The sequence below is a fragment of the Podarcis bocagei genome (genome assembly GCF_964188305.1).
Source record: "Podarcis bocagei genome assembly, chromosome: 2".
Lineage (NCBI taxonomy): Eukaryota > Metazoa > Chordata > Lepidosauria > Squamata > Lacertidae > Podarcis > Podarcis bocagei.
The window spans coordinates 40813735-40839497 of record NC_138126.1 but is presented as its reverse complement, the minus strand read 5'-3'; the positions used below and the strand labels follow the sequence as shown (position 1 = coordinate 40839497).

At 42.3% G+C, this 25763-nt stretch overlaps 1 protein-coding gene across 2 annotated transcripts in view; it reads right to left on the bottom strand.

The window, feature by feature from the left end:
* GRM7 (glutamate metabotropic receptor 7) overlaps window positions 1-25763 on the bottom strand; it is a 461862-nt gene that overhangs the window by 202153 nt on the left and 233946 nt on the right. For both annotated transcript variants that reach the window (XM_081184049.1, XM_081184050.1), the window contains exons 3-4: window positions 17510-17651; window positions 9228-9382 (exon numbers count right to left, since the gene is read on the bottom strand). In XM_081184049.1, coding sequence (XP_081040175.1) covers window positions 9228-9382; window positions 17510-17651 — 297 coding nt within the window. The remainder of the gene's footprint in view (window positions 1-9227; window positions 9383-17509; window positions 17652-25763) is intronic.

The window sequence follows — 25763 nt, the reverse complement described above, 5'->3', positions numbered from 1 at the left end:
CAAAGCCCTCATTGCGATGACACAACATTTCCTTCTGGCCTTAGATTCTACCCAACATGGCCAGTCAAAATAAATTCTAATCTTTTCCCATTTGCTTCATATAAGTGTGCATATAGTACAAATCACAAGGGTGAGTTCTTTGTTTTTGTTTTAACAACCTTTTTTTAAAAAATAAAATAAAAGATGTATAAGCTGCCTTTGGGGTAACTGCCTCTCCTAAGAGGCTTCAATACAAAACAACAACAATCATTGAATGATTTTCACTACTTTCATTTTATTTTGCCCAAATAAGCTTTGAAACGGCTGTCTGAAGAAAATGCAATTCTCTTTTATTGATTTTTGTTGCATAAACATGGGTACTGTTTATTGCTTATCAATACCAAAGAGCTCTGATTAAACACCTTTTAAATGCAACCTTTTATAAAGTGATTATTATATAAGCACACTGCTTGTCCTTTGCAAATAAGATCTGACTTTATCCTTCACTGTAATTACATCAAACAAGACCAGACTATATTAAGACTGATGTAAGCTCACAGGGCTTAATTCACGTAATCTGTACCTTTGGGACAGTGGCAAACATATATTTGTCCCACAAATGTTGTTAAGTTAGATCATTACTTCTTGGGGAACCAATTTACACAGGCAGTGGTATAGGACGACAAAATGGGCTAAGTGCTTTCCCTGGGGAGGGCAGGAATTACAGCCCACCCCCCCTACAAAAAACCCTAACACAGAACCATTGACAATGATAGGCAGATGTGACTTGTCATTGCTAAACAACCCCCTCCAACCCCTCAGCTAACAGCTCAGACAGAAACCATGACAAATGACTATGCAGGTTGATAGAATCATGGAATCGTTGAGTCGGAAGAGAGTGCATGGGTCCCTTGTCCATTCCCCTGCAATGCAGGCATCTCAACTAAAGCATCCATGACGATTGGACATCCAACCTCTACTTAAAAAACCTCTGTTCCCCTGTCAAAAATCTCTTGCTACCAGAAAGTTCTTCCTGATGTTTAGTCGGAACCTCCTGTCTTGTTACTTAAGACCATTGGTTTGGGTCCTACCCTCCACACTACGAGGAAACAAGCTTGCTCCATCTTCCATGTGATAATCCTTTACATATTGGAAGAATGCTATCATATCTCCTCTCAGTCTCCTCTTCTCCAGGCTAAACACCCTCAACTCCTTCAACTGTTCCTCATAATGCTTGGTTTTGAGACACCTGTTCACCTTGGTTGCTCACCTCTTCACAAGTTCCAGATTGTCAATATCCTTCTTAAATTGTGGTGTCCAGAACTAGACGCAGTGCTCCGAGTGGTCTGACCAAGGTAGAATAAAGCAGTACTACTACTTCTCTTGATCAGGACATTAGACTTCTGTGGCTGCATCCTAGAATAGCATTAGCTTTTTTGGCTGCTACATCACACTGTTGACTCATGTCAAGCTTGTGGTCTACTAAGACCCCTAGATCTTTTTCACATGTACTACTGGCAGGTCAGATGTCCCCCATCTTATACTTGTACAGCTGGTTATTCCTGCCTAAGTGCAGAATCTGACATTTGTCCCTATTGAAATTCAGTTTGTTAGATTTGGACCAGTTCTCCAGTCTGTTAAGGTCATGTTGAAACCCGATTCTGTCCTCTGCATTAGCAACCCCTCCCAGGTTGGTGTCATCTACAAATCTGATGAGCAGCCCCTCAGTTTTCTCATCCAAGTCTTTCATAAAGACATTGAACAACAAAGGGCCCAGAACATCCCTGACAAACTGAACAGACAAAGGGTCCTTTGAGGAATGTTCATTGGTTCAAAGTAGTCAACGCCTTTGAGAAAGTTGAAGTGTCTCTCTATCCTAAGAGTCATTCTTCTCATTCTAATTTCCATAAATTGAGTGCAAAACTACATGCATCAACCTGTGTGGTTAGAGTGCCAGACTTGGACTTGGGAGACCAGGGTTGAAATCCCCACTCAGTCACAAAGCTCACTGGGTGACCTTGGGACAGCCGCTGTTTCTCAGTCTAACTGATCTCACAGGGCTGTTGTGAGGATAAAATCAGGAGGCAAGAACCATGTACACTGCCTTGAGCTCCTTGTTGGAAAAGGCAGGATATTGAATGAATGAATGAATGAATGAATGAATGAATGAATGGCAGGTCTGTTTGCTGAAAATTACACATTGATCTGGAAGGTTATCCTTGGGAAATGAGTTGGGTTGTGTTCAATGCAGTGCTAAGGTGAACATCCCATCAGCGCAAGGATTTCTTCTTGTGCAATAGAACATTCTTCCCCTCTCCACTCACTATGCACCACTTAAATCTGTTTCTCCACGAGCTGCCTAAATCAGTTTCTGCCCAATACTCCAGAGCAGATTTGGGGATGGCACAGGGTGTGCCTGGGGAAGAAGGGGGAAATCTCATTGCACTAGTGTTAATCCTTACGCTAGTGCAATATTTTGGTTGAACATTGCCCATTGTTTCTTAGAATACAGCAACATCGAGAGAACATACATACTTACCCTTCCATTCAGCCTTGCAAAGAACCCCCGATGTAGCTTATACTTAGAGAAATAAATTATACAAACACCAACACAATTTTAAAAGAGAGAGAGGCAGAGAGCACACACACCCTGCCAACAGAAAATAAAGAAAGAATAACAGCTTGCCTCCCTCTCATTCGCACTACGATACACTGTGGACAACCCAGCATGGATTTTAAAAAACTTTTGTAAGAACTTGATGTTTTATGTAAAACTGGTGCAGAGACACGTGTGGCCTAAGCGAGACAGCAAGTCTCCTCGGTATTCTAATTTTTTCTTTCTAAGTGCGAATAGAGGAGGTCAGAAGTATCGCACATTTAACAAGTCATGTTATTCTCACATTATCGGCAAAAAACTCTTTTAGAAAAAGGCACCACAAAGATTCGCGTTCCCATGGAACTTCACTGGAAATATTCCCTTGTGAATTTCAACCCAGCTGCCTGAATTTTCACTGTTATGGATGGGCACTGACTGTTACCTTGATGGCAGGACGGCTGCTGTGTGTGGCACATACTCTTTGTTCTTCTTCATGGACCTTACAACCCTCTGTCTACTAAGAGCTTTGAGGTGCTAATAACAGTAACAGAATGATAAAATGAAATCAAACTTACAAAATACGCCCATCTTGCAAACGCTAAAAATCATTATAACTTCTAAAATGTCAGGTCGTATGCACAGACTGTGATAGGAGTGAGTCAGCAGTAAACCACACTGAGCAAGTTGGAGTTAACTCTTTATTAGGGGGGGAAAATCCAGGCTCTGCACAGGAGTGTCAGGCCTCATGAGCACAGCAACCCTTCTTGGGTAGGTCTTGCCCCAATGAAGCAGTTGCAGAGACATCTGTGACTTTTCACCAGCCTGATTCATCTCTGCCTCTAGGCCTTTGTTCTCCCACTCTCCTGCTTCAGTTTCTGCCTGCGATTCTAAAGACATGATTTCTTGCTGTTGTCAAATGAGCCTCACCAACCTAGGTGAGGCTCACCTGCTCTTGCAGATCAACTCAGTGACCAAGCTGGGATTTAAGCCTTCTTGTTCAAGGCTTTGCAAATGAATACAAAGTCCTTGAACCTAGCTCGGCAGTCGATGGGCAAACAAGGGCAGGAATCTTAACACTGGTGTCACATGTTGCAGTGGCGTAGCGTGGGTTCTCAGCACCCGGGGCAAGGCAAGTAATTTGCGCCCCCTAACCCGTGGATTTTAGCATTCGAGTCTCTTCCGCGCCCCCCCAGATGTTGCACCAGGTGCAGCAGGCCCCCCTGCAACCCCCACGCTACGCCACTGCTCCCACCACAAGTCTTCAGGACAGCCATCCGAAGGCTGGCGCGGGGAGAAGGTCTCTCCGCCCCACCGCCAGGCTTCGGAGCAGCCTTCCGAAGGCTGGTGCGGGGAGAAGGTCTCTCCGTCCCACCGCCAGGCTTCGGAGCAGCCATCCGAAGGCTGGCGCGGGGAGAAGGTCTCTCCGCCCCACCGCCAGGCTTCGGAGCAGCCTTCCGAAGGCTGGCGCGAGGAGAAGGTCTCTCCGCCCCACCGCCAGGCTTCGGAGCAGCCTTCCGAAGCCTGGCGGCGGGAGGAGGTCTCTCCGCCCCACCGCCAGGCTTCGGAGCAGCCTTCCGAAGGCTGGCGGCGGGAGGAGGTCTCTCCGCCCCACCGCCAGCCTTCGGAGGAGGTCCGAGGACAGTGGGGTTTCTGCTTCCTCGAGGAGGGCCAGCCAAACGCGCCCCCCCAAATGTTGCGCCCGGTGCGGCCGGCACCCCTGCCACCCCCCACGCTACGCCACTGACATGTTGTCAGCTGGATGTCCTTGTCAGCAACCAGGCAGAGCTTCTGAACCAGGCTCAAGGCACCCCAGATAAAGCTCATTGCAGTAATCCATCTTTGAGGTTACCAACTCATGGACTACAGTTATTCCACCAGTTATTCATCTCTAAGGCCTATCAACCTACTTCACATTTTAACCTTTTCTCTTAAGCAGCAAAGGACTCTTGGGATCATAGAATTGGAAGGGAGCCTGGGGATCATCTATTCCAAGCCCCTGAACTATGCAGGAATATGCAGTTGTCCCATATGGGGATCAAAGCTGCAACCTTGCTGCTATGAGTGCCATGCTCTAACCAGCTGAACTATCCAACATCATTTCACTTTTACTTGATATTCAAGCAGCTCATACTCTCCTGTGTAGCAATCTCAGTTTTTTATCCAACTTTTTGAGTCTTTTTATTTTTATTTTGACAAAGTAATAATCATAAATAAGTAAGAATAAAAATGTGACCCCACCACCGAGACCATTCCATTGTAACTATCTCCCAGAACAACCTCCCAGAATTTCAACACTTCTTGCAATGGTTTGACCCCTTTCCGTTTTAACAGTATAAATTCTACGAACACCTTCCATATCTCCTCAAAATCATTTCTACTGCTTATTCCCTGTCTTACCTTAATGGCACATGTTAATTTCTCTTTAATAGCTACATCCCACACCTCCTTATACAAATTCTTCCATTTTATATTCTGCTTGCCCCTTCCACTTCCTAGCTATCATAATTTGTGCAGCTGTCAATAAATTTGTGAGCAAGTCCTTCATAGCCTGTGAACCTCCTACCTCATTGTAAATTGATAATAATGCTACCTCTAGACTTTCGGTCAGCTTTAACCCAGTGATTTCTGTTATCTCCTTAAACACCCTTTGTCAGAAAATTTGTACATATTTACAACCCCACCACATGTGAACATAATTCCGTTTCCTGGCACCCCCTCCAACATAACACCGGATATTCCTTGTTTATTTGATTTAATCTGACTGGTGTTAAATATCATCCCCAAACTAATTATAATAATTTTCTTTTATTCTTATGGACAACATTTTCAACATATGATTCTCCCATATTTTCCCCCAGCCTTGACTATCTATCTGTCTCCTTTCCTACACCTCTTTTAATTGATCTTCTTGATCCTCCATTTCTACTAATATTTTATAAATTTCACTGGTTTCCCCTTTTAAAACTGTATTTTCTTCTTTATCTCCCCTTTTTATAATCTTTTTTTTCAAATTCTGTATATTCTTTGCCATTCTTGCTTTCCCTTAACCACTTCTTCATCCATTGCTCCAGTCATCCAACTTTTACTATCTCCAGGTAGCAGCATTAAAAAACAGCCAAATAGCAGTTAAGAGAACACTCCCTGAGCAAAATCCCTGATTCAAATTCCTCCATTGCAGTAGTAGCCAATACAGGCAGAGCTGTATTGCTGACCTGGCTTCCCAATGCTGCACCTTGCTGCCAGCTACTGGGGAGAGAGGCAAGGCAAAAGGGAGTGCAGTTGGGCACAGCAGCAGGAGCCTCAGATAAACTACAATAAACTCAAATAACCTCTTTGAGCAAAATAATGAAAGCCTATCACTGCAAATGGAGGTGCTCTCATGTTTCGTGGTAGGCGAGGCATCCTCCTTTGGTATATACACATTCACTAGCAGTCTTTGGGGAGCAGTTGTTCTATGCTACGAGATAACAGAGATGACATTAAAATGTCTCTTCTCATTTCAGTTTGATGTGTAATCTAATGATAAGAGAGAAACATGGCAGTCTAATTTATGAATCTGAAACACATAAATGATAAGGCAGTGGAAGCAAAAAAAAAAAAGGGGGGGAAGCAGCAACAGTCTTACCAAATAAACAGTCTTACATAAATGTGATTGACACCCTCTAATTAACACACTGTGCCCTAAGATCTTATCACAGTGTATTATCAAATAAGGACCCACAATTGGCCTAGAATAAGACATCATGGCTGCATTGAGAATGGATCTTCTACATCCAGGTTAGTAACCGTTTACATACCAGTGGAACAAAGATTGTTTGCGTGACCAGGCACGACAACCCCAGCCCCCAGGGATTGTGGGAAAGGAAATAAAGCCTCTGACAACGTTATGGAATTAAAATTAGGCCACAACTTTATTAAACTTCTGAATGTAGGAAGACCATGGCTTAGGCCTTGGGCGTGTATCCCTCCCAGCCCCCCAGCCGGGGGAACTGCGGCACATCAGGATAACTGGGATATGGGGGTGCTCTGCCCGACGTAAGTGTAGGCAGGCAGCCAAGCCCATATCCCCGCATGCAGAGTAGTTCAGTGACAACCTTTCAGTGTATGGCCAGTGATACCCATTTATGTAACCCCTTTAAGAGGGGACCCTAGAATCGCCGTCGCAGGGGGTGAATCACCACATCACCCCCTCCCCCCATTATAGAGAAGAAAAGACTAAAGGATTCCACCATAACCGCCGAAGTTGTAACAAATTGCTACAGGGAAGACAAGACCTGCCAATGCAGGAAAATTTCTTCCCGGTCCTTCAACAGCAACCAGTCATAGACCATAGCAGCACCCTCTAAACAGGGAGTAAACATTAACCAGCAAACAGGAAAACATTAAATAAGGGAGGGTAGGGAGGGTGCATCTCCAGAGCCATCTGCCTGGCTAATACTGGCTCCTCCCCCTATTTATAATGGGGCTGGCCCCACCTTCCAGCAATGAAACTTAATACTGAGGCTGGGCATGAGCCTCTGAATAATACACTGAGAAGCAACCTAGCCCCCTTCTACTAGCAAGTTCCCTGGGAACTGTAGCACCACACGCAATCCCACAAAGGGCACCCACAATATAGGATGTGAGTGCTCATTATGGGATGCAACCCGCCCTTGCACACAACTGGATTTTGGAGATTCTGCGCAGCCTCCCTCCAAAGCAAGCAATTCATCCTTTCCTATCTCTAGAAAGGTATCCATGCGTAAGCTGCATCTGCTTCTACTGACAGACTTGATAGGATATGATAGGATATGCCTTGGCATTGCACACAGTGCCCCCTGGACATAGGTAGTCATGCCAAGCACATGGCTGTATGTGCAATTGTCAATCACGTTCTTGTGAAGTGAACAAGGGAATGTAATGCAGGCATCTGTCTGTGCAGTAGTCCATGTTACAAGGAAAGTCCTATATTCAGAAACTAAGTACCAAGCCTCAAAAGCCTGTGTGCAAATGTTGTTGGAGTCCAACTCCTGCCATCTCTGATTAGAGTGGCCAATAGTCAGGGATTATGAGAATTATAGTCCAACATGTTCTGGAGGGCATCACATGCCGCAATTGCTTTCAGACCTGCAAGGAAGCAATTGCAAAGGCAGGAGACTTTGAAGGTTGCCTGTACAGAATGGTCACGTTCTTCACAGTCCCACTTTCTCCCCGTGCCTGTCAATTGTAAGGTAAAGGTAAAGGGACCCCTGACCATTAGGTCCAGTCGTGACCGACTCTGGGGTTGCAGCGCTCATCCCGCTTTATTGGCCAAGGGAGCCGGGGTACAGCTTCCGGGTCATGTGGCGAACATGACTAAGCCGCTTCTGGCAAACGAGAGCAGCGCACGGAAATGTCATTTACCTTCCCGTCCAAGCAGTACCTATTTATCTACTTGCACTTTGATGTGCTTTCGAACTGCTAGGTTGGCAGGAGCAGGGACCAAGCAACGGGAGCTCACCCCATCGCAGGGATTCAAACTGCCGACCTTCTGATCGGCAAATCCTAGGCTCTGTGGTTTAACCCACAGCGCCATCCGCGTCCCAAGTCAATTGTAGCCCCCCCAAAAAAAATCTCTGAAGAGGCTTTTTGGAGTGGATGGAGCTGCAGTGGGGAAGGAGGAGAAGGGAAAGAACCATTGGGCCTGCTTGCCTTCCAATTGCACAGTGCTGAACAGAACGCTTTCAGACCAGATTTCCTTATAACTCTTAGAAGGAACAAGGAGTATATTAGCAGCGTGAACTTCGTAAAAAGGAATACAAATATTTGATTTCATCGGAATGAAGAAAGACACCGGATGTCAACTTAATGTGCGAAACTCATCTTCCAGGGTCTTTGCAGAGATGGCCTAACATGCAACAGACACAAAGCCCTGTATCAACAGAGAACACTTTTTCTCTTTACACAGCATCTCCTTAAGAAAGAGGTTTTCATATTTAAAATGTATATGAATACCAATCAGGAAGCCTATTGATTCTTGAAGGGTGCTAATAGAACAAGGAGGGGCTAGAGCTCAGCAATGGAGCACACACTTTGCATGCAGAATATCCCATGTTCGAAACTACGCGTCTCCAGGCAAGGATTTGTCTAAATCCCCACTGAGCCACTGCCAGTCAGAGTCAGCCCTCAGTGGGCGGGTGGGAGTGCGCCTTGCTTGATCAACAAACAAATGGGAGCTTTAAGCTCCTACGGCATCCCTATAATATCATAAAGTTGGCAGGACCTGCTGTGCTTATAAAGAGGTTGCAAAACACATGAACATCTTGCTGCCTGCCGATAATTGACGCTGCATTTCACAAGCGTTCACCTTGGTGCAGAATATTTTACTGCTGTCATTTTACAGGGCTACCAGTCATCGTTGTCAGAGAAGCATTTGTATACCCCATGCAAGTCCCATGATGCCTGTTGCTCACTAACAGAGGTGATGCGGAGAACAGCCTGCATGCCTATAAAGATTTTTGTAACAGCAGCCTACACAGTTAGGAAGATGGCTTCTCTTAAATTCAGCTGCATTGTGTTTATGAATCTCAAACTTACAATATATGAGACAACGGTTTAACATGAAGTTAGGTTCACAGTCTACATGTAAAACAAGGGAGGACCATTCAGTGAAACCAGAGAGCAAAACCCTTACCTTCTATCGTTGCACGCTTAGGCAGAATGGTGATGGCTCCCTCGGCGACATCTTCCTGCTGAATTACAGGATTTATTTTGGAGCCCCAAGTGTCTGATGCCACCCAAAGAAAATGGCCAACTTGATCAGCCCTTTTTGCTGCTGCAAGGATATGCCTGCAGAGAGAAACAATTCAGTTCAATTCAGTTGAGAGAAACATTTATAATTTACACAAATATAAAAGTGGGGGGAGATAGAAGGAAAGTCAAAGTGATACTTATTCACTTGAGAACAATAGCGAGCAGAGAAAGGTTGCTTAATGAGCTGGAACAATGAATCCCCATAACTGGAAGTTGAGTGCTGCCTCATAAGGCTGCTTTTAGTCTCGCTTTCCATTGTTTCTTGGCTTTGGAAGTTAGACTGGTACAATCAGCTACACAATTTGATATAGTTAGGAAGCAGCTGTGTGATTTCAAAATCAAGGATGCTTAAAAATATATATCCACCGGTCATTTAGAAATTATGCCACAATTTGGGCTGCTCCTGAAGCTTTTAACCTCCTTCAGAAATTCACTGGGGCAAGTCAGGCCCCAGAGTTAAGATTATAGTCCATTTTCTACAAAGCTCTTCATAACTGTCAAGAAAGAGGGGGTAGAAATAGGGGCATAGTTTTGTGACCAACCAGGCAATGACTTTGCAATCATAGTGCTTCTGGGTGAGGTCTAGAACGAATCTAAAACTGTGCCAGTGTTTTCACCGCATTGTTGTGTGTCTGTAGTAACAGAGGCAGCTGCAAAGCTCAGGACTCCCAAAGATGGCTTGAGAGAAAGCATTACCTGGTACTGACACACCAACTTCCTAACCTGGTAGGCAGAGTTCCACCAAATGCCCACAACCTGAGTCCTCCCTGTACCCTCTCACTGGCTGCCAGTGCAGAGAGAACAGGGTACCACCTCTCTGTTAAAAGTGATGCTGCTGACAACTTATACTAGGAAGGGATAAGTTCCAGGCAGTCAGAGTACAGCTATGAAAAAGGAGGAGCATGAGGCTTGTATCCTCTGCCCCTTTATAAGGCTTGAATATAGAAAGCTGTCTTAAGCTGCACCTCAGAAGGAAAGGCAATGGGGAGACATCTGTAGTTTCAGGCTTTTCAAATCTAAGGCAGATTAGGTGTTGTCCAAATCAGTTTGAGATGATCTGACCTTCTATCTGAAGCATCAAAGTAGGATCCAAAACATTTTGAACATACAAGCAGAAGATTGTACTGTAAACCTCTTAACCCTTTAGTTTGTTTGACACCCAAGGGCAACAACATAACTCAGGGCTGCCATACATCCTGATTTTGTTCAACAAAATTGCTCAACCATTTTTGATTGTCCTGGCTTTTACTTTTTGAAATATGGCAATCCTAACATAATTAAAGCTTCAATGAATGTGATATATAGTATAGTTTATGCCTTCCTAAATGCAAAATGTAGAATTACTTCTCCTGGAAATTTATTTTTATCTTGATTTTTTCACTCCTCATTCTATCGCCATGGTAATTTCAGTGCTAATTACTTCCCTGTAGAATAATCTATACAAAAAGGTCTATGGGCATTTAGCTACAGTACATTTCATACTGAAGAAAATACCCCTATCTTATTTTCCTTCCTAATGGTTAAGCAAGTATGGATATGATTGCACTTGGAAAGGCCACTTCTCCCCCGTAATAGGAGGGTTGCAATGAATGCCCATGGTTTTCATTTCCTAAAGCAAAAAAAAAAAAGCAAAAAAAAGCACAATTACCATATCAGACAAGTGTTCAAATATTGCCACAACTTTCCAAACAGTTGATTGACTGGTGAAACAGAGAAAAGAAAAACGATGACATTACACAAGATGCTGCGGAATCAAGCTAATTGCACGGAACAAGGAAGGAGCGCAATAGCTCAGTCTTCGAGCAATACCCCAGCACTAAAGCAATATCAATAAAGAGCACAGAAAAGCAAGACGTAATTATAAGCAATAGCCTAACGTCCTAGGCTTCTTCGGGCTTTTTCCGTGCAATTAACACTGTACAGGCGAGGAAGGGAGAATGAGCATGCTCAAGCACTGCATAGAAAATTAGTATTCTAAAATGTGTGATGATTCTACATGGATTAGAGCAGGCTCTCAGTGCAGTCACTATCTCACCAACTCATGGAGGGCAAGAGGAACAGCAACAGAGGGATGAGACAAGTGTTATGTACTGAAGTTCTCACCCCGGGCCAGCAGGGGGATACTGTAGATAGTTATGCAAATAAGGGATCAAAAGTGATTGGATAGTTTTAGAAAGTTGTTACAGTAACGTTGTAATGAAACGACAACACGTTTTTTCACAACAGGAAGGATGTGCATAAGTGCACAAACACTCTAGTAAAATAAACAGGTCTGTGTCTTTAAGCGAAGAGTGAAGGACAATTTTAGCATTCAACTAACTTGTGAAATAAGAATTCATCAAATTTCTGGCCTCCCCAAAACTGAATATCCACAGGGATTATCTCATTATAGATTTCAAAATCAGCATGCAGTTTCTGCCCATGGACATTCATCCATTCATTACACTTTCAGCACACTTCCTTACAATAGTTTTCTCAGTCTTTAAAATGTGTGTTTAAAACTAATAAGTGAGAAACCTGCTAGAATGGAAGGTTTTTCACTGTGGGGAGACAGGGAGAATAGCATGGCTTCAGCTGATTGGCAGGAACAAAATAGGATGGTGGTTCTTGCATCAGCAAAGGATTTAACAAAGTTCATCATACATATAATTCTGCTTGCACCAGTCCCACAGCCTGACTGCAAATGGCACCAGGGATGGCACAATGAGGCAAAACAATGGTACGAGCCCTGCCAGACTCCTTATATGCTGTTGCTCCCATCCACAAATCATTCTTACAAAATCACCCTTTGGCATCCATAACTCATGCTGAATAGGCACTCATGTCAATGGAAAGGCATGCCAGCACAGGACATCCCTTTCTTATAGTTGTAACATAGGAATTACAAGCATCATTTACTGAAAGAGGATGAGCAATGTGCTGCCTGGGGGAACCTTTGGTTACTGGCATCACCCCCACATTTGAGACCTTCACATTGTCCATACCTAACTGGCATTGCAGATGTGTAGAGTCCAGCCTGGGTTTAACATGTATGCATGTGCCCTGGATATTGCTGAGACGTATTTCCCATGCATAAATGCCTCAGGTGAGTGAAACAAGGATGCTATCAAACTATGTCTCATTTTAGCAATACTAAATTCTTCAGTATCTGTTATAGGATTCCAGCATATATATATTGGGGATGTATTCTACTAACCATCCTATCAGTGCATGGATATCCACCTGTGCAAATGGACTCCCCAGTCCTTTCTCTGCATGTCCTGCACCCTCTCCAAATCTGCTCCTTTGGGTTGGGGGAACCTCTAAAACAGCTTTAGGAGGCACACAGGTGGGGTGGAAGAGAGCTGGAGAACATTCCATTGCACTAGAAAAGAAGCCTTGCACTGATGGAATGGTTTCCTTCATTCTACATTGGATTCCAGCCACTGATTCAGAGAAGAAGGATATCACTGCATTTCTGGACCTCCTTGCCTATTTGCCTATATGCCTCCATGGAATAAAGAGGGCACTCTAGGCTTATTGGTGACAATGGCATTCAGAAGGACACCACATGGAATTATTTAAGTGATCAGCTAAGCAATATAAAAGGAAGCCATGCAGAACCTGCAAATCACCCACCAACCATATACAGAAACCAGCAGCTGCCTGATGTTACTGTTACAATATTTCTCTTGCTTATTAATTTTCTTAATTAAGTGATATGCACAGACAAAATTCGGCTTCATGTAATATCCACAAAACAAGCAGTTGTCTGAACAAAGGAGCCACTGAGGAAGGGAAGATGGGACAGGGAAGTGTGTGAGTCTGAGGGCAACAAATTCATGATTTGACCATACGTGGCAACTTGATCCAATATATTAAAAATAAATGTTAAAATAAATCTTTAAGCTACAGCTTGACACTACATTGTGACTGATTTCCCCTTTTTAAAAAAGGGAAAGAAAAAAAGAGGCTTTTGTGTTTGTGGAAAATCCAGAGCCAGGGTTGTGGACAACGTTTCGCTAAAGTGTTTTTGCTAGCATAGGTCCTGCGGGCTGGCCTTGCATAGTGACTTTGCAATGTTATACTGCAGGGGAGCCAATTTTGTGCCCTCCAGATGCTCTTGGACTCCAGCTCTCATCATCCCTGACCATAGGCCATGCAGCAGCAACAGCAACAACATCTGCCTCCTCCTGTTATATAAATCAATCACAAAGTGCAGAGGAATAATAATAATATAATAATAATTTATTATTTGTACCCCACCCATCTGGCTGGGTCTCCCCAGCCACTCTGGGTGGCTATGAGTGGACACTGTGATACTGGCAACAAGAACAACACTTAGACAACATTGTGTGTGTTCAGGGTTTTTGTGCAACATCTATTTCAATGTGTAGTCTATTGAAAATGTGCTTTATTTTATGTGGTAATGGCTGTGAATCTTGGGGTATGTTTTTTTTGTTTTGCTTTTTGGTACTTTCCCCTCTTTATTTTATTCATATATGCCACTGGATTGTTATATAACAACAACGACAACAACAACAGAACTGTCATCATCAGATTTTACCAGAAACCTTCAGGTTCTGTAATTGTTTGTCTTTTGTTACTTCATTATATTGCAAAGCGCAATCTGGAAGAGGATAATCTGAACATATTACTGAATAACAGTGCCTTAGTTCTTTCCCTTAATGGTATCATTTCATAAGAGAGAGAGAGAGAGAGAGAGAGAGAGAGAGAGAGAGAGAGAGAGAGAGAGAGAGAGAGAGAGAGCGCAATTTTTAATCAGGTTTCAGGCTTTCTTCAATGGAATTGGCTTTGCTTTGGATTGTTTCATTTCTAATGTCACTTATTTTCCGTTTTACCTGAAATTACCTCTATAATAGTTTATTTTAACAACTCCAAATCCCAACAATTCTTGGATGCACATGGTTCCTCTGATTCCTCAATAGCAAGTAATTGTAGGAAACAGGTGCTATTCTGAATGTTGAGCTGGAAGCTAGAACTGAAGTTGTGTGGGTTTCCCTTCAAGGTGAAATAACTTTCACAGAGGGACCTGAGCAGCAGAGTTAGCCCAGTGATGAAGCAAAGTGAGGCAGTTGCCTCAAGCTACAGGCTAGGAGAAGCAGCTGATTCGCCTCTCTTGATTACTGCCCTCCTCCTCTGGTGCCTGCCCACTGTGTACCTGCATGTTCAGTGACACCACCCCATCTGTCTCTCTTTCAGTCAGTTTGAATATTTGCATACCCTTTCAAACCACACCCCATGAAGTGTATCCCGTCACATCCAATCAACAGCCTTCTCTGTTCAGGACAATGGAAGATGTACCGCTAACTAGCTTAGCTCCGGCCTCGGCAGTAGCCACTGAAAAGTGGGCTGTGTTGAGAGTAATGCTAGCAGATCTCCATTAACTATTTGCTTGCTTATTTCAAAATGGCATGCAGACCTTCACCTCTGCAGGTTCAAGTCATAAGCATCTCTATTCTATGCCTATTCTCTTTCTCATTCTCCTTTCTTCTCTCAGACTCCTTACTCCTTATTTCCTTCATTTTTTTCTTCCTCTGTTTCATTTGCCTTCTGAAACGTTGCTTATATTTTTCAAATAATTGAAAACAAGTCATTCTAAACCATGTGACCATCATTCTATAAGGTGGTTCTCAGTTGACAACAATTGCAGCCTTTATCTTCCCATCCCAAAGATTGTGAAAATGTTCAGCCTGAGTACTGATTGAATAACTTAGTGGTTTATGTATCTTGCATTTTCTATCCCACAAATTGCTCAGTAATTTTCTAAGACTTTGGGGGGTTATTGGTTTCTTAATCAGCTCTCATCTTGGTTAAAATTAAATCAATGCAACACAGTCTCCAGACAAAATGGTAACTTATATCAATACAGCTTTTTTATTTAAAAACACAGGCAAGATGGAGCATTTTCATCTAAGGAACTACTACTGTGTTGGTGTTGCCAGGGGTCAGCAAACTTTTTCAGCAGGAGGCTGGTCCACTGTCCCTCAGATCTTGTGGGGCGGCGGACTATATTTTTTTTGCGGGGGGGGGGATGAACGAATTCCTATGCCCCACAAATAATCCATAGTTGCATTTTAAATAAAAGCACACATTCTACTCATGTAAAAACTCAGGTTCAAGTCATAAGCATCTCTATTCTATGCCTATTCTCTTTCTCATTCTCCTTTCTTCTCTCAGACTCCTTACTCCTTATTTCCTTCATTTTTTTCTTCCTCTGTTTCATTTGCCTTCTGAAACGTTGCTTATATTTTTCAAATAATTGAAAACAAGTCATTCTAAACCATGTGACCATCATTCTATAAGGTGGTTCTCAGTTGACAACAATTGCAGCCTTTATCTTCCCATCCCAAAGTTTGTGAAAATGTTCAGCCTGAGTACTGACTGAATAACTTAGTGGTTTATGTATCTTGCATTTTCTATCCCACAAATTGCTCAGTAATTTTCTAAGACTTTGGGGGGTTATTGGTTTCTTAATCAGCTCTCATCTTGGTTAAAATTAAATCAATGCAACACAGTCTCCAGACAAAATGGTAACTTATATCAATACAGCTTTTTTATTTAAAAACACAGGCAAGATGGAGCATTTTCATCTAAGGAACTACTACTGTGTTGGTGTTGCCAGGGGTCAGCAAACTTTTTCAGCAGGAGGCTGGTCCACTGTCCCTCAGATCTTGTGGGGCGGCGGACTATATTTTTTTTGCGGGGGGGGGGATGAACGAATTCCTATGCCCCACAAATAATCCATAGTTGCATTTTAAATAAAAGCACACATTCTACTCATGTAAAAACACCAGGCAGGCCCCACAAATAACCCAGAGATGCATTTTAAATAAAAGAACATATTCTACTCATGTAAAAACATGCTTATTCCTAGACCAATTGAGGGCCGGATTTAGAAGGTGATTGGGCCGGATCTGGCCCCCGGGCCTTAGTTTGCCTTCCCATGGCATAGACACTTTGCAAGAAGGGTCTACCCTCTTCTGCTCCCCCTCCCAATTAATCTCAATCTTCAGATGATTCTGAACATAATGTTTACATCAAGCATTTTCTCTCTTTATTGTTTGGCAAGTTTTAGCTTAGGGTTGCCATAATTCAAGAAGTAAAAGCCAGTTGTTGAGCGTTTGTTAGTTTTTTTTTACAAATTGTTGATGCTAAAAAACCTGCAATTTTTCGATTGACCTGCCTAAGATCCAGGACAAAGCGCCACCTTTTGGAAATCCCCCCCTTTGAAATCCCTGTAATGTCCAGAAAAATCCAGACGTATGGCAGCCCTATTTTTAGCTAAAATCTGCTTGCAATAGCTTTGCTCTTGACTATCAAACAACTCGGATTGTAAAAAGTCTACATTTAATGAATTTTCATAGTAACTGAGCTCTTAGTGAATTCTGCCTTGATTTTGCACCTCTGGTCTGGCAAGGCTAAATGTCCAAGCATCAAGTTCCCAGACCAAAGGCCTTGCAGTTTAGCTACTTTGCAAGTGAATTGCAAAGCAACTGAATTCTGCAAAGGGCAATATAATTAGCTACAAAGGACCTTTGCTGTAAAGTACAAAATATTTGGATTGCAAGCAAGTGATCTGAGATGCAGATTGCACTACCAGCTAATTCCTTTGGCTCTTACCATCCCTTTAGTTGTACACAAAAGTAAATGAGGTCTAGTTCACGCATATGATGTAGGACAATGGTTCTTGGAATTTACCACTTCAGACTCCAGACAAGCAATCACACAACTGTATATTAACTATAAATATGTTTTGATGGACAGATTGATAGATAGGTAGATAATCACTCTATGTACATAGTACACTAGAGGCCATGGAGAAAAGTTCTACTGAGTATTTTCTGCTAGCATTTTCTGCTAGTGTACCAGTTTTGTATGGGGAGGGAATTTTCCTATGGGGAAGAATTCAACCATATAATCCCCCTCCTTCAGTCTGAAGTGGTACAGTCCAGGAACATTTGTGGATCAACATCTATTGCTCATGTAATGCACAGACATTTTAATACACAAAACTGATGCAGCTCGCAAAAACTTCCACTACTACTTTGAGTTGCACATTCTGTTCTATGTGTATATGCTCTTGAAATTATTTTCTATATTTTCTTGCTAATCCACAAAGCCATTATGTGTAAACAAGTTAATTTCTCCAGTCATCCTTACTTTATATCCTCATCGTAGGCAAATACAATGATAGCCCTGGCTCTGGGAGTATCTAGGAGCAGCTTGATAATTTTATCAAATTCGTAGGTCTTGTCTTTGCGATCCTGAGGGATTTTCAATGACTGAGCAATGCAGAGGTTACCTGTTAATAGAAAGAAAGAAGACAAGATGCTAAAATCTGTAAATTAGTGCAAGAAGGAATACTGGGGGGGAAATAGTGGTTAGATGAAGACTTCACTTGTCCAGTGTGGTCCAGTGGATGTGGTTTTAACTCTGGGGGAAATGGATCCAAATTTCCACTCAGCCATGAAGATATCTGGATGTTCATATGCAAGTAATCAGATCAGCCTAACCTACCTCAGAAATTCTCAGCTAGTCCAACCTGGCACTGTGAAGATTAATAATTCAGGAATATTAGGGTACCCTATAAATCAACAAGGCAGTATAAATGATTAGAAGTGGAGGGAAAGGAAGAAAAATGCAGATAAATCTGAAAATCTGAATCCAGAATTAGATTTCCATTAAATATCCCAGACCTTATGAGGTTTCCCAAAATCTAGACTGCCCTCCAAGTGTGTAGAAGCATTGCTTGGACTTTGGTTTTTCACCTGAAATACTTCGTGGCGTGGAATGAGTCCATCCCTGTTACCCTCACATAATAACTGAGAGGGGTGTGAATCCAAGGCCTGTAAAGAGAGATGGATCTGTGCACTGCAGGCGAGCTGCATTTGGAGAAGATTCAGCAAAACATAGCAAAAGACATAGCAGGTTCTGGGGTGCGGCCAACCCATATAGGGCTTTGGCAAGTTGTACGCAGATGGAACTCTAACCACAAGTTCACCTTTGGCTGGATTTCACTATAGCTTAAGAAAGGTTTCCTGAGAGGTGATAACAACATGAGAAGGAACGTGCTTGTCAACAGAGAGGGAGAGGGAGAAGGAGAGAGAGAGAGAGAGAGAGAGAGAGAGAGAGAGAGAGAGAGAGAGAGGTGGCATGATGCTGTGACGAAAGGTAAAGTTAAAGATGATTCAAAAGAAAAAAAAACCTCATGCATGGAGTTTGCTTTCAATTCTTCATTGTGATCTCTATTGAACTTTGGAGTGGTATACTTACTTTCTGCTACTGCAAAAAAAAAAAAAAGCACATGAGGACTGGTGGTGGTAGGTAATAAGATCTGATGCCCATCCTTCACACTGCTTTGTAAACTCAGGTAATGTTAACACCTAGTTTAGGGTTCTGTGGGAATGGTGGGGGTGAGAGGTTGATGTGTCTGTGCCCTCAGGCTCACTCTGATCAACAACAGATTGTTCTGAATTCTTAAATATTCAGTGTAGCAGCAGATTGTCCAACTAAAACAAAGGACAGCCAGGTTCAAATCTCCACTAAATGTGAAACTCCCTAAGTGACGTTGGGGTAGCCACTGCCTCACAGGATGGTTTTGAGGCTGAAGTGAGAGGGTAGTGAATCATGTATGTTGGCCTGACCTTGAAGAAAAACTGAGATGCAAAACTCAATCAATCAGTCAGCCAATCAATCAATCAATCAATCAATCAGAGATGCCTTTGGTCTTAACTGTTACAGAACAAATTTTGTCTCATGAACATCAACTAACTAATTTAAAATCTAATATATGCTTTATGTTTTCAGCGTGTGTGTGTCAGAATTGCACAGACATGAGCACCGTGCACAAATTATGCATTCCTCCTCCAGAAAACCTGTTCTTTATTTTGATAGAAGATGGCATCTGATAAACTTTTCTACTATTCTCCCCTCCCCTGCTTCTTTCCAACACTAGGTCAGACCTGCTCTAATGGCCTGTCCACTGCAACGGGGACACATTTGGACATTAACCTTAAGCTTATTAATAGCACAGCAAACGTGCGAGGTACAGCCATGTGGAGCCTCTGCTCAACGGGGATGGTGTTAAAGCGTTGGAGTGATACATAAAGGGAAGGGTGAGGAGTGAAAATCCATTTCCCCAAACAATATTGTGAAAATTGCCTGACTTTATAGTTACTACTTTCCCCTGCGGCTCGAGTCTCTTTGGCAGACAGACCCAATTGCTTCTGAATTGTCCAAGTCATTTAAATTCCCAGCACTATCTGTCCCTGGCTGTACTCACAGGTAGCATAGAGACACTAAAACATTTAGCCTGAAACATCCCCAAAGAACAGCCTGCTAGACAAAACATAAAACCAAAGTGAGACTTTCCTCACACAATCTTTCAGGAGAAGAAGAAGGTTCTATTGCTGAGTGCGATTCAGGACAGCTACCATAATTCAGGGGAGTCAATTCAGCACAGAGTACAAAAGGCCAACTTGCCATCTTATTTTTAAAAATGTTTTCTAATTGCTGTGCAATTATTTAAGTTTGCTGTGCAAACACATCCACTATACGTAAAATGTAAACTTAAATATAAACCTGTGGTAAGCCGTTTTTTGTTTAATTATTAGCAGTGTATAAATTGTATGAATAAATAAATGTCACACAATTTGTATGCAAATGCTCATATTACTTACCGTGTAGGTACAGTAAAACATTTCAAATTCTAATAAAGATATATAAGTCCTATTCTCGTGGCTCTCATTCTCATGGTTGCTTAACGGGCTTTGGGCTTTAACGTGCAACAGATATTTACTACTAAGGGTATTAAGTTATATGACATTTTAAATGCTAGGCTACTGATATTCACGATTCTGCCTTAGGCACTGCAGAGAAAAGAATCACAACACAAAGGAATCACATTTCCAAAGGTCTAATTTCCAGCTTCACAATTGGTTCCTTCTCTATAGTTTCCAGATCTTTGCAGTTGCATCAGAGGAAACCAATCTATCCTGTCACATCTCATAACAGCTGTAGTGTCCTCCAGCAGATGTCACTATGGCACAGTTTGTCATTATTATAAGGCTAAGATATATGCATCTGATCATTTATGATATTGCTTCTTAAAGAGAAATGTATAATAATAATAATAATAATAATAATAATAATAATAATAATAATGATAATAATAATAATAATATCCTCCATCAGGTTTGCTGCCAACCCTGCCAATATGATGGCTGGTGGAAGCTCAGCCTTGATGACCTGGGTCTGCGCTAAGAGACAGGCTGGATCTGGATGGATGATGGGTTTTAGAATGTCATGTATATATTTGTTGGTTTGTTTGTTTGACTTTGACTGAGAAGATGAAATAAATGACTGGAGCCTACTCCCTGGGATCATCTGTCCAAAAGCAAGCAAGCAAGCAACAACAAAAGACTACTGTTGCAGTCAACTGATAAAGAAGTGGGACAGATAAAGTTTGTTTTTCTTTGGAGCCAGCAACCGCTCTTGCTCACTGGGCCTTGGGAACAGGACTTTGCCATGGATGAATGGACTGAGCTGGACTGAGAGCCAGGTTGTAGAGAAAGAACGAGTGGGCGAGAGTTGGGCTACGCTGACTTAAGTACCCAACCCCGGCTCAGCCTAAGATACACTAGCATAACTTCCCCATCCCAGCTCAGCCAGCTGGGTCAAGCAAGTCAAGTCCTTGAAAAATGGGTATACTGTGGAAGTGGCTAGGGAAGGACCAGGCAAGGGAGACAGACCTGTGTTGGGTCCAAACTCCATTCAGTTCTGTCACGTGACCTGGCTACCTGGTAGAACTTACACCAGTAAAAGAGTGGTGTAAGTTAAACTATTTTAAAGGCTTCTTTCCCCTCTGCCAGGCTGAGGTTAGCTCAATCGGCAGTAGCATCACTCCTGAACAAAGTCTGGGTCTGGCATACTTTATGCCAGTTGTGTGTGTGTTATTGTTTGTTTGTATTTTGGTTGTTATTCTCTTTTTTATATAAAATATTTATTAAAGTTTCAGAAAAAGGAATTACATAAAAACAAGAAATACAAAAGTAAAAAACAAAAATAAGAATACAAGAAAAATACAGAATAAAAAAAATAAGTACACTTAGAGAAAAAAGGCAAAAAATAAAAATAAAAAATCAACCTTTCCATATCTTACATTCATATCCTTGTTTCCCTGACCTCCTCATACCTCCCTTTTTTGTATTCCAATTCAATTAATTAATTCAGCAATTTCTTTCCCTCCTTATTATCCTGATCTTTGATCTTAATATATTATAAAATTAAATTCTTACCTATTCAGAAATCCAATTTTTCCATATTCTTTTATATCATTACAGCTAGAAACCGCTCAACTTCAATCAAACATCATTCTAACATTCATTAATTTTGCAATACTTCTGTAAATAGTCTTTAAATTTCTTCCAATCTTCTTCCACTGACTCTTCTCCCTGGTCTCGGATTCTACCAGTCATTTCCGCCAATTCCATGTAGTCCATCACTTTCATCTGCCATTCTTCCAGAGTGGGTAAGTCTTGTGTCTTCCAATACTTTGCGATGAGTATTCTTGCTGCTGTTGTAGCATACATAAAGAAAATTCTGCCCTTCTTTAACACCAATTGGCCGACTATGCCCAGGAGAAAGGCCTCTGGTTTCTTCAAGAAGGTATATTTAAATACCTTTTTCAGTTCATTATATATAATTTCCCAGAAAGCCTTAATCCTTGGGCACGTCCACCAAAGGTGAAAGAATGTACCTTCAGTTTCTTTACATTTCCAACATTTATTATCGGGCTGGTTGTTATTCTCTTATGTATTTTGTGCTTTTAGACCATAAACCTCACTGTGATTTTCGGATGAAAAGCAGTATATAAATTTAATAAAATAAATTACACTGGATTCCCATATTTAGGATTGCTCTCTTATTTTTGAGCTGCTTTCCTAGCCCTGCTGAATTCAATAGGATGTACTTCTCAGCCAGGTAAATGAGGAACCAGGCTTTGGGAAGGAGGTGTGAGGCTCTGGCAGTGTCCTAGAGACCTCCTGCCTTCTTCCCAAAGCCCAGTGTTTGGGAAGAAGGAGGAGGCAGGAAGATGTCCCCTTGGCCCCTGTGCACCTGGCTAAAGATCCTAGACCAACCCTAGCAAAAAAAGTCAGATGAAATTCTACTTAAAAAAAGGAAAATCTAGATTATGAAAAAAATGCCATCTGAAGCACACTAGTGTGTAACATATAGGAGGTGTGTGTTTTTTCTCCTGAGAAGGCTCAACAGACCTTAGAATGGCTATGTAACATAATCAAAATGAACTCATGTGATTTGTAAATGTATCCCCAACTGAAACTGTCATCTAACAGAAGAGTTTAGGTTGTGTTGGATATATTCGGGCTTATAAGTGTTCTTGCCTATGTGGATCAAATTAAAATGGGGTAGAAATATGCCTAGCTCACCAAATTACATTTGTGCATGCGCACACACAAATGTATATGCAATCAAGTGTCTTGAACTATTAATCATGGATTCAGGGAGCAAAGCCACTTGGCTGTCAATCAAGTAGCAGTTTATCCACCCAGAAACAGAATTTGTTCTCAGAAAATCCAGTACGTTACCAGTCTGCAGAGGAAACATATTGAATAACTCCTTTAAAATAATTCAAAACTTTATTAGCAAAGCCAACAGGCCACAGCTGTACAAGAGTTAAAAGTGAGAATAGGGATAAAAGGAAGAAAAGAACAGGCAAAAGGAGGTCCGTCGGGTGAACAGGTCTGTCACTCAGATGGTGGCCCTCAATTTCGCAGCTCTCTCGATGTACCTCGCGACCTTCTCTGTTATCTGACTATCCGTATCAGATAATAGAAAATGCAGTGTAATGTCTGGTGAACGGCCGGGGTTGGAGAGAATGAGTGGAGTAATAATCTCATTCCTTAGGTCTTTATAAAGGGGGCAAGTAAGAAGGACGTGGGACACTGTTTCCGTGTTACCATCTCCACATGGGCAGAGTCGTTTTTCAAATGGAGTCTTTTGGTAACGACCTTCGAGTACAGCAGAGGGAAGAACATCCCATCTAGCCAATGTAAAGGCACGTCTGTATTTTGGGATGGTTAGTTTAGACAAATATGAAGCTGGAGAATCAAAATGAGAAGGGGGAAAATAGGTATACCATGGGCACAGTTTCTTTAAGATAGTCAGGTTGTTTTGTCGTTCAATGTCTTTCAGGCGCTGGCCTATTAGACTCTTTGCTTTAATGAGGCCCATTGATAGTAGGGACTGTGAGTGCAGACCGCATGTAAGGAGTTTTTGCTGCACAGTTTTAAACCACTTGCTTTTGTGAGGGTCTTGCATTACTAGCGGCAGTAGACCAGGAGGATTCAGATTAAGACGAAGCCAATAATTAAATGTTCTCTGCCAGGTCCGAGTTTCCACAGATGGAAGGCAGGCCTCGAGTCGTAATGCTGCGTTTGGAACACAGGAGGGGACACCGAGTATCTGTCTTAGAAATTTGGACTGGACAGTTTCGAGACTGGAGCAATGGATCCCCGTCCAGATTTGCGCCCCGTACAGTAACTGCGCCAGAGGTTTTGCTTGAAAAACTTCAAGGGCTGCTGGGATGTATCTGCCCCCCTTCGTATAGAAGAAGCGGGACAGCATCTTGATGCTTTGAGCAGCTTTTTCTTTGGCACATTTTTGATGGACATCCCAGGACCCGGTCGACTGGAAAACGATACCCAGATATTTGAAGGCTTTGACTTGTTCAATTGTCTGGTTATCCATCCTCCAGCTGTACTGTCTGTGTTTCCTTGCAAAAACCATGATTTTGGTTTTCTGATAGTTTATTGCAAGTTGCTCTCTTCTACAGTATGCTGAGAATTCACCTATGAGCCTATTTAAACCTATTCTTGTTCGAGATAGGAGTATCGCATCGTCAGCGTACAAAAGCACTGATATTGCTTTGTCAGCCAGTTTGGGGGCGTGGAAGTCCGGAGATGACAAACAGTTAACCATATCATTGATGTAGATGTTGAATAGAACTGGGGCCAGGATGCAACCTTGCTTGACCCCCTTACTGACAGGAACTGGTCCTATAAGATGGCCATTTAACGAAGTTCTTACATGCAGCACCGTGTCTTTGTATAAACAGCTGATCAGAAATAATAGTCTTTTGTCTATGCTAGAGGTGCTCAATTTGTCCCAGAGTCTTACACGTGGAATTGAATCGAAAGCAGCCTTTAGATCGATAAAGGCTGCATATAACACCCCACGGGATTTTTTGGCATATTTGTCAATTAAATAGGCTAGGGTGAAGCAATGGTCTATGGTGGATCTGCCTTGCCTGAAACCCGCTTGCTCTTCCGCTAGAATAGCTTCGGTTTCCAGCCAGCTAGTTAGCTTGGTATAAAGATGTTTGGCATATAGTTTGCTGGGTATAGGCAGAAGGCTGATTGGTCTATAACTCGCCGGATCTGTCATGGGTCCTTTTTTATAGATTGGGATAATTATTGCCTCAGTCCAACCATCTGGGAGTAAACCCGTTGAGTCGATCCAAGAAAATAAAGACGCCAGCAGGGGGGCCCACCAGCCAATGTTGGACTTCAGAAGTTCGGCAGGGATGTAATCATTCCCTGGGGCCTTGTTGTTCTTTAATTGTGCGATTAAATTCTCAACTTCCTTCGCAGTTACTGCTGGCCAATGAGGTAGGTCCTCCAGTTGAATGCATAGTTTGTAATGTTGGGCTTCCTGGTCATAGAACAAAGATTGAAAATGGCGCAACCACTCCATTGGTTCCACTGTACAGATGGAGTTAGTACGCTCCTGGTCCAGTAGACCAGATATGGTTCGCCAAAAGCAAGTAGTATCTTTCTCGTGCGATGCCTTAACCAACCTGTGCCATGCGGCTCTTTCAGCTTCCAGTTTCTTTCTCCTTAATAATTGTTTGTACGACCGTCTCAGATAAATATAAGCATTAAGTAGGAGGGCAGTCCCTGATTTCCTGTATCTCCGGTAGGCTGTTCTCATTTGTCTCCTTGTTTGCCTGCACTCCAGGTCAAACCAGCTAGCTCCGTCCTTTGCCCTCTTTGTAGCGGAGCTATGTATCGCTGTTGTTAAATGGGGTTTCAATCTTTCCAAGAGTAATTTAAAGCGTTCCATAATCGCAGCTGCTGAATTTCCTGATACAATAGCGGAGCGAATAAGCTTTAACTCCACTGACTGAAGAAGGAGGGTTAGGTTTTCATTCAATATTGGGGACCATTTGAGTCTTTTGGGGGCAGATATATCCAAATTTACAGAAGGTATATATTGTGGCTCGGCAATAGAATAGTCAAAAGGCCCACCTGCAAGCTCTAAAATTAGAGGTAGGTGATCACTCAGAGTATTATGGCCCACTTGAAACTTCCTTATAAAGCTGTGAGCAAATCTT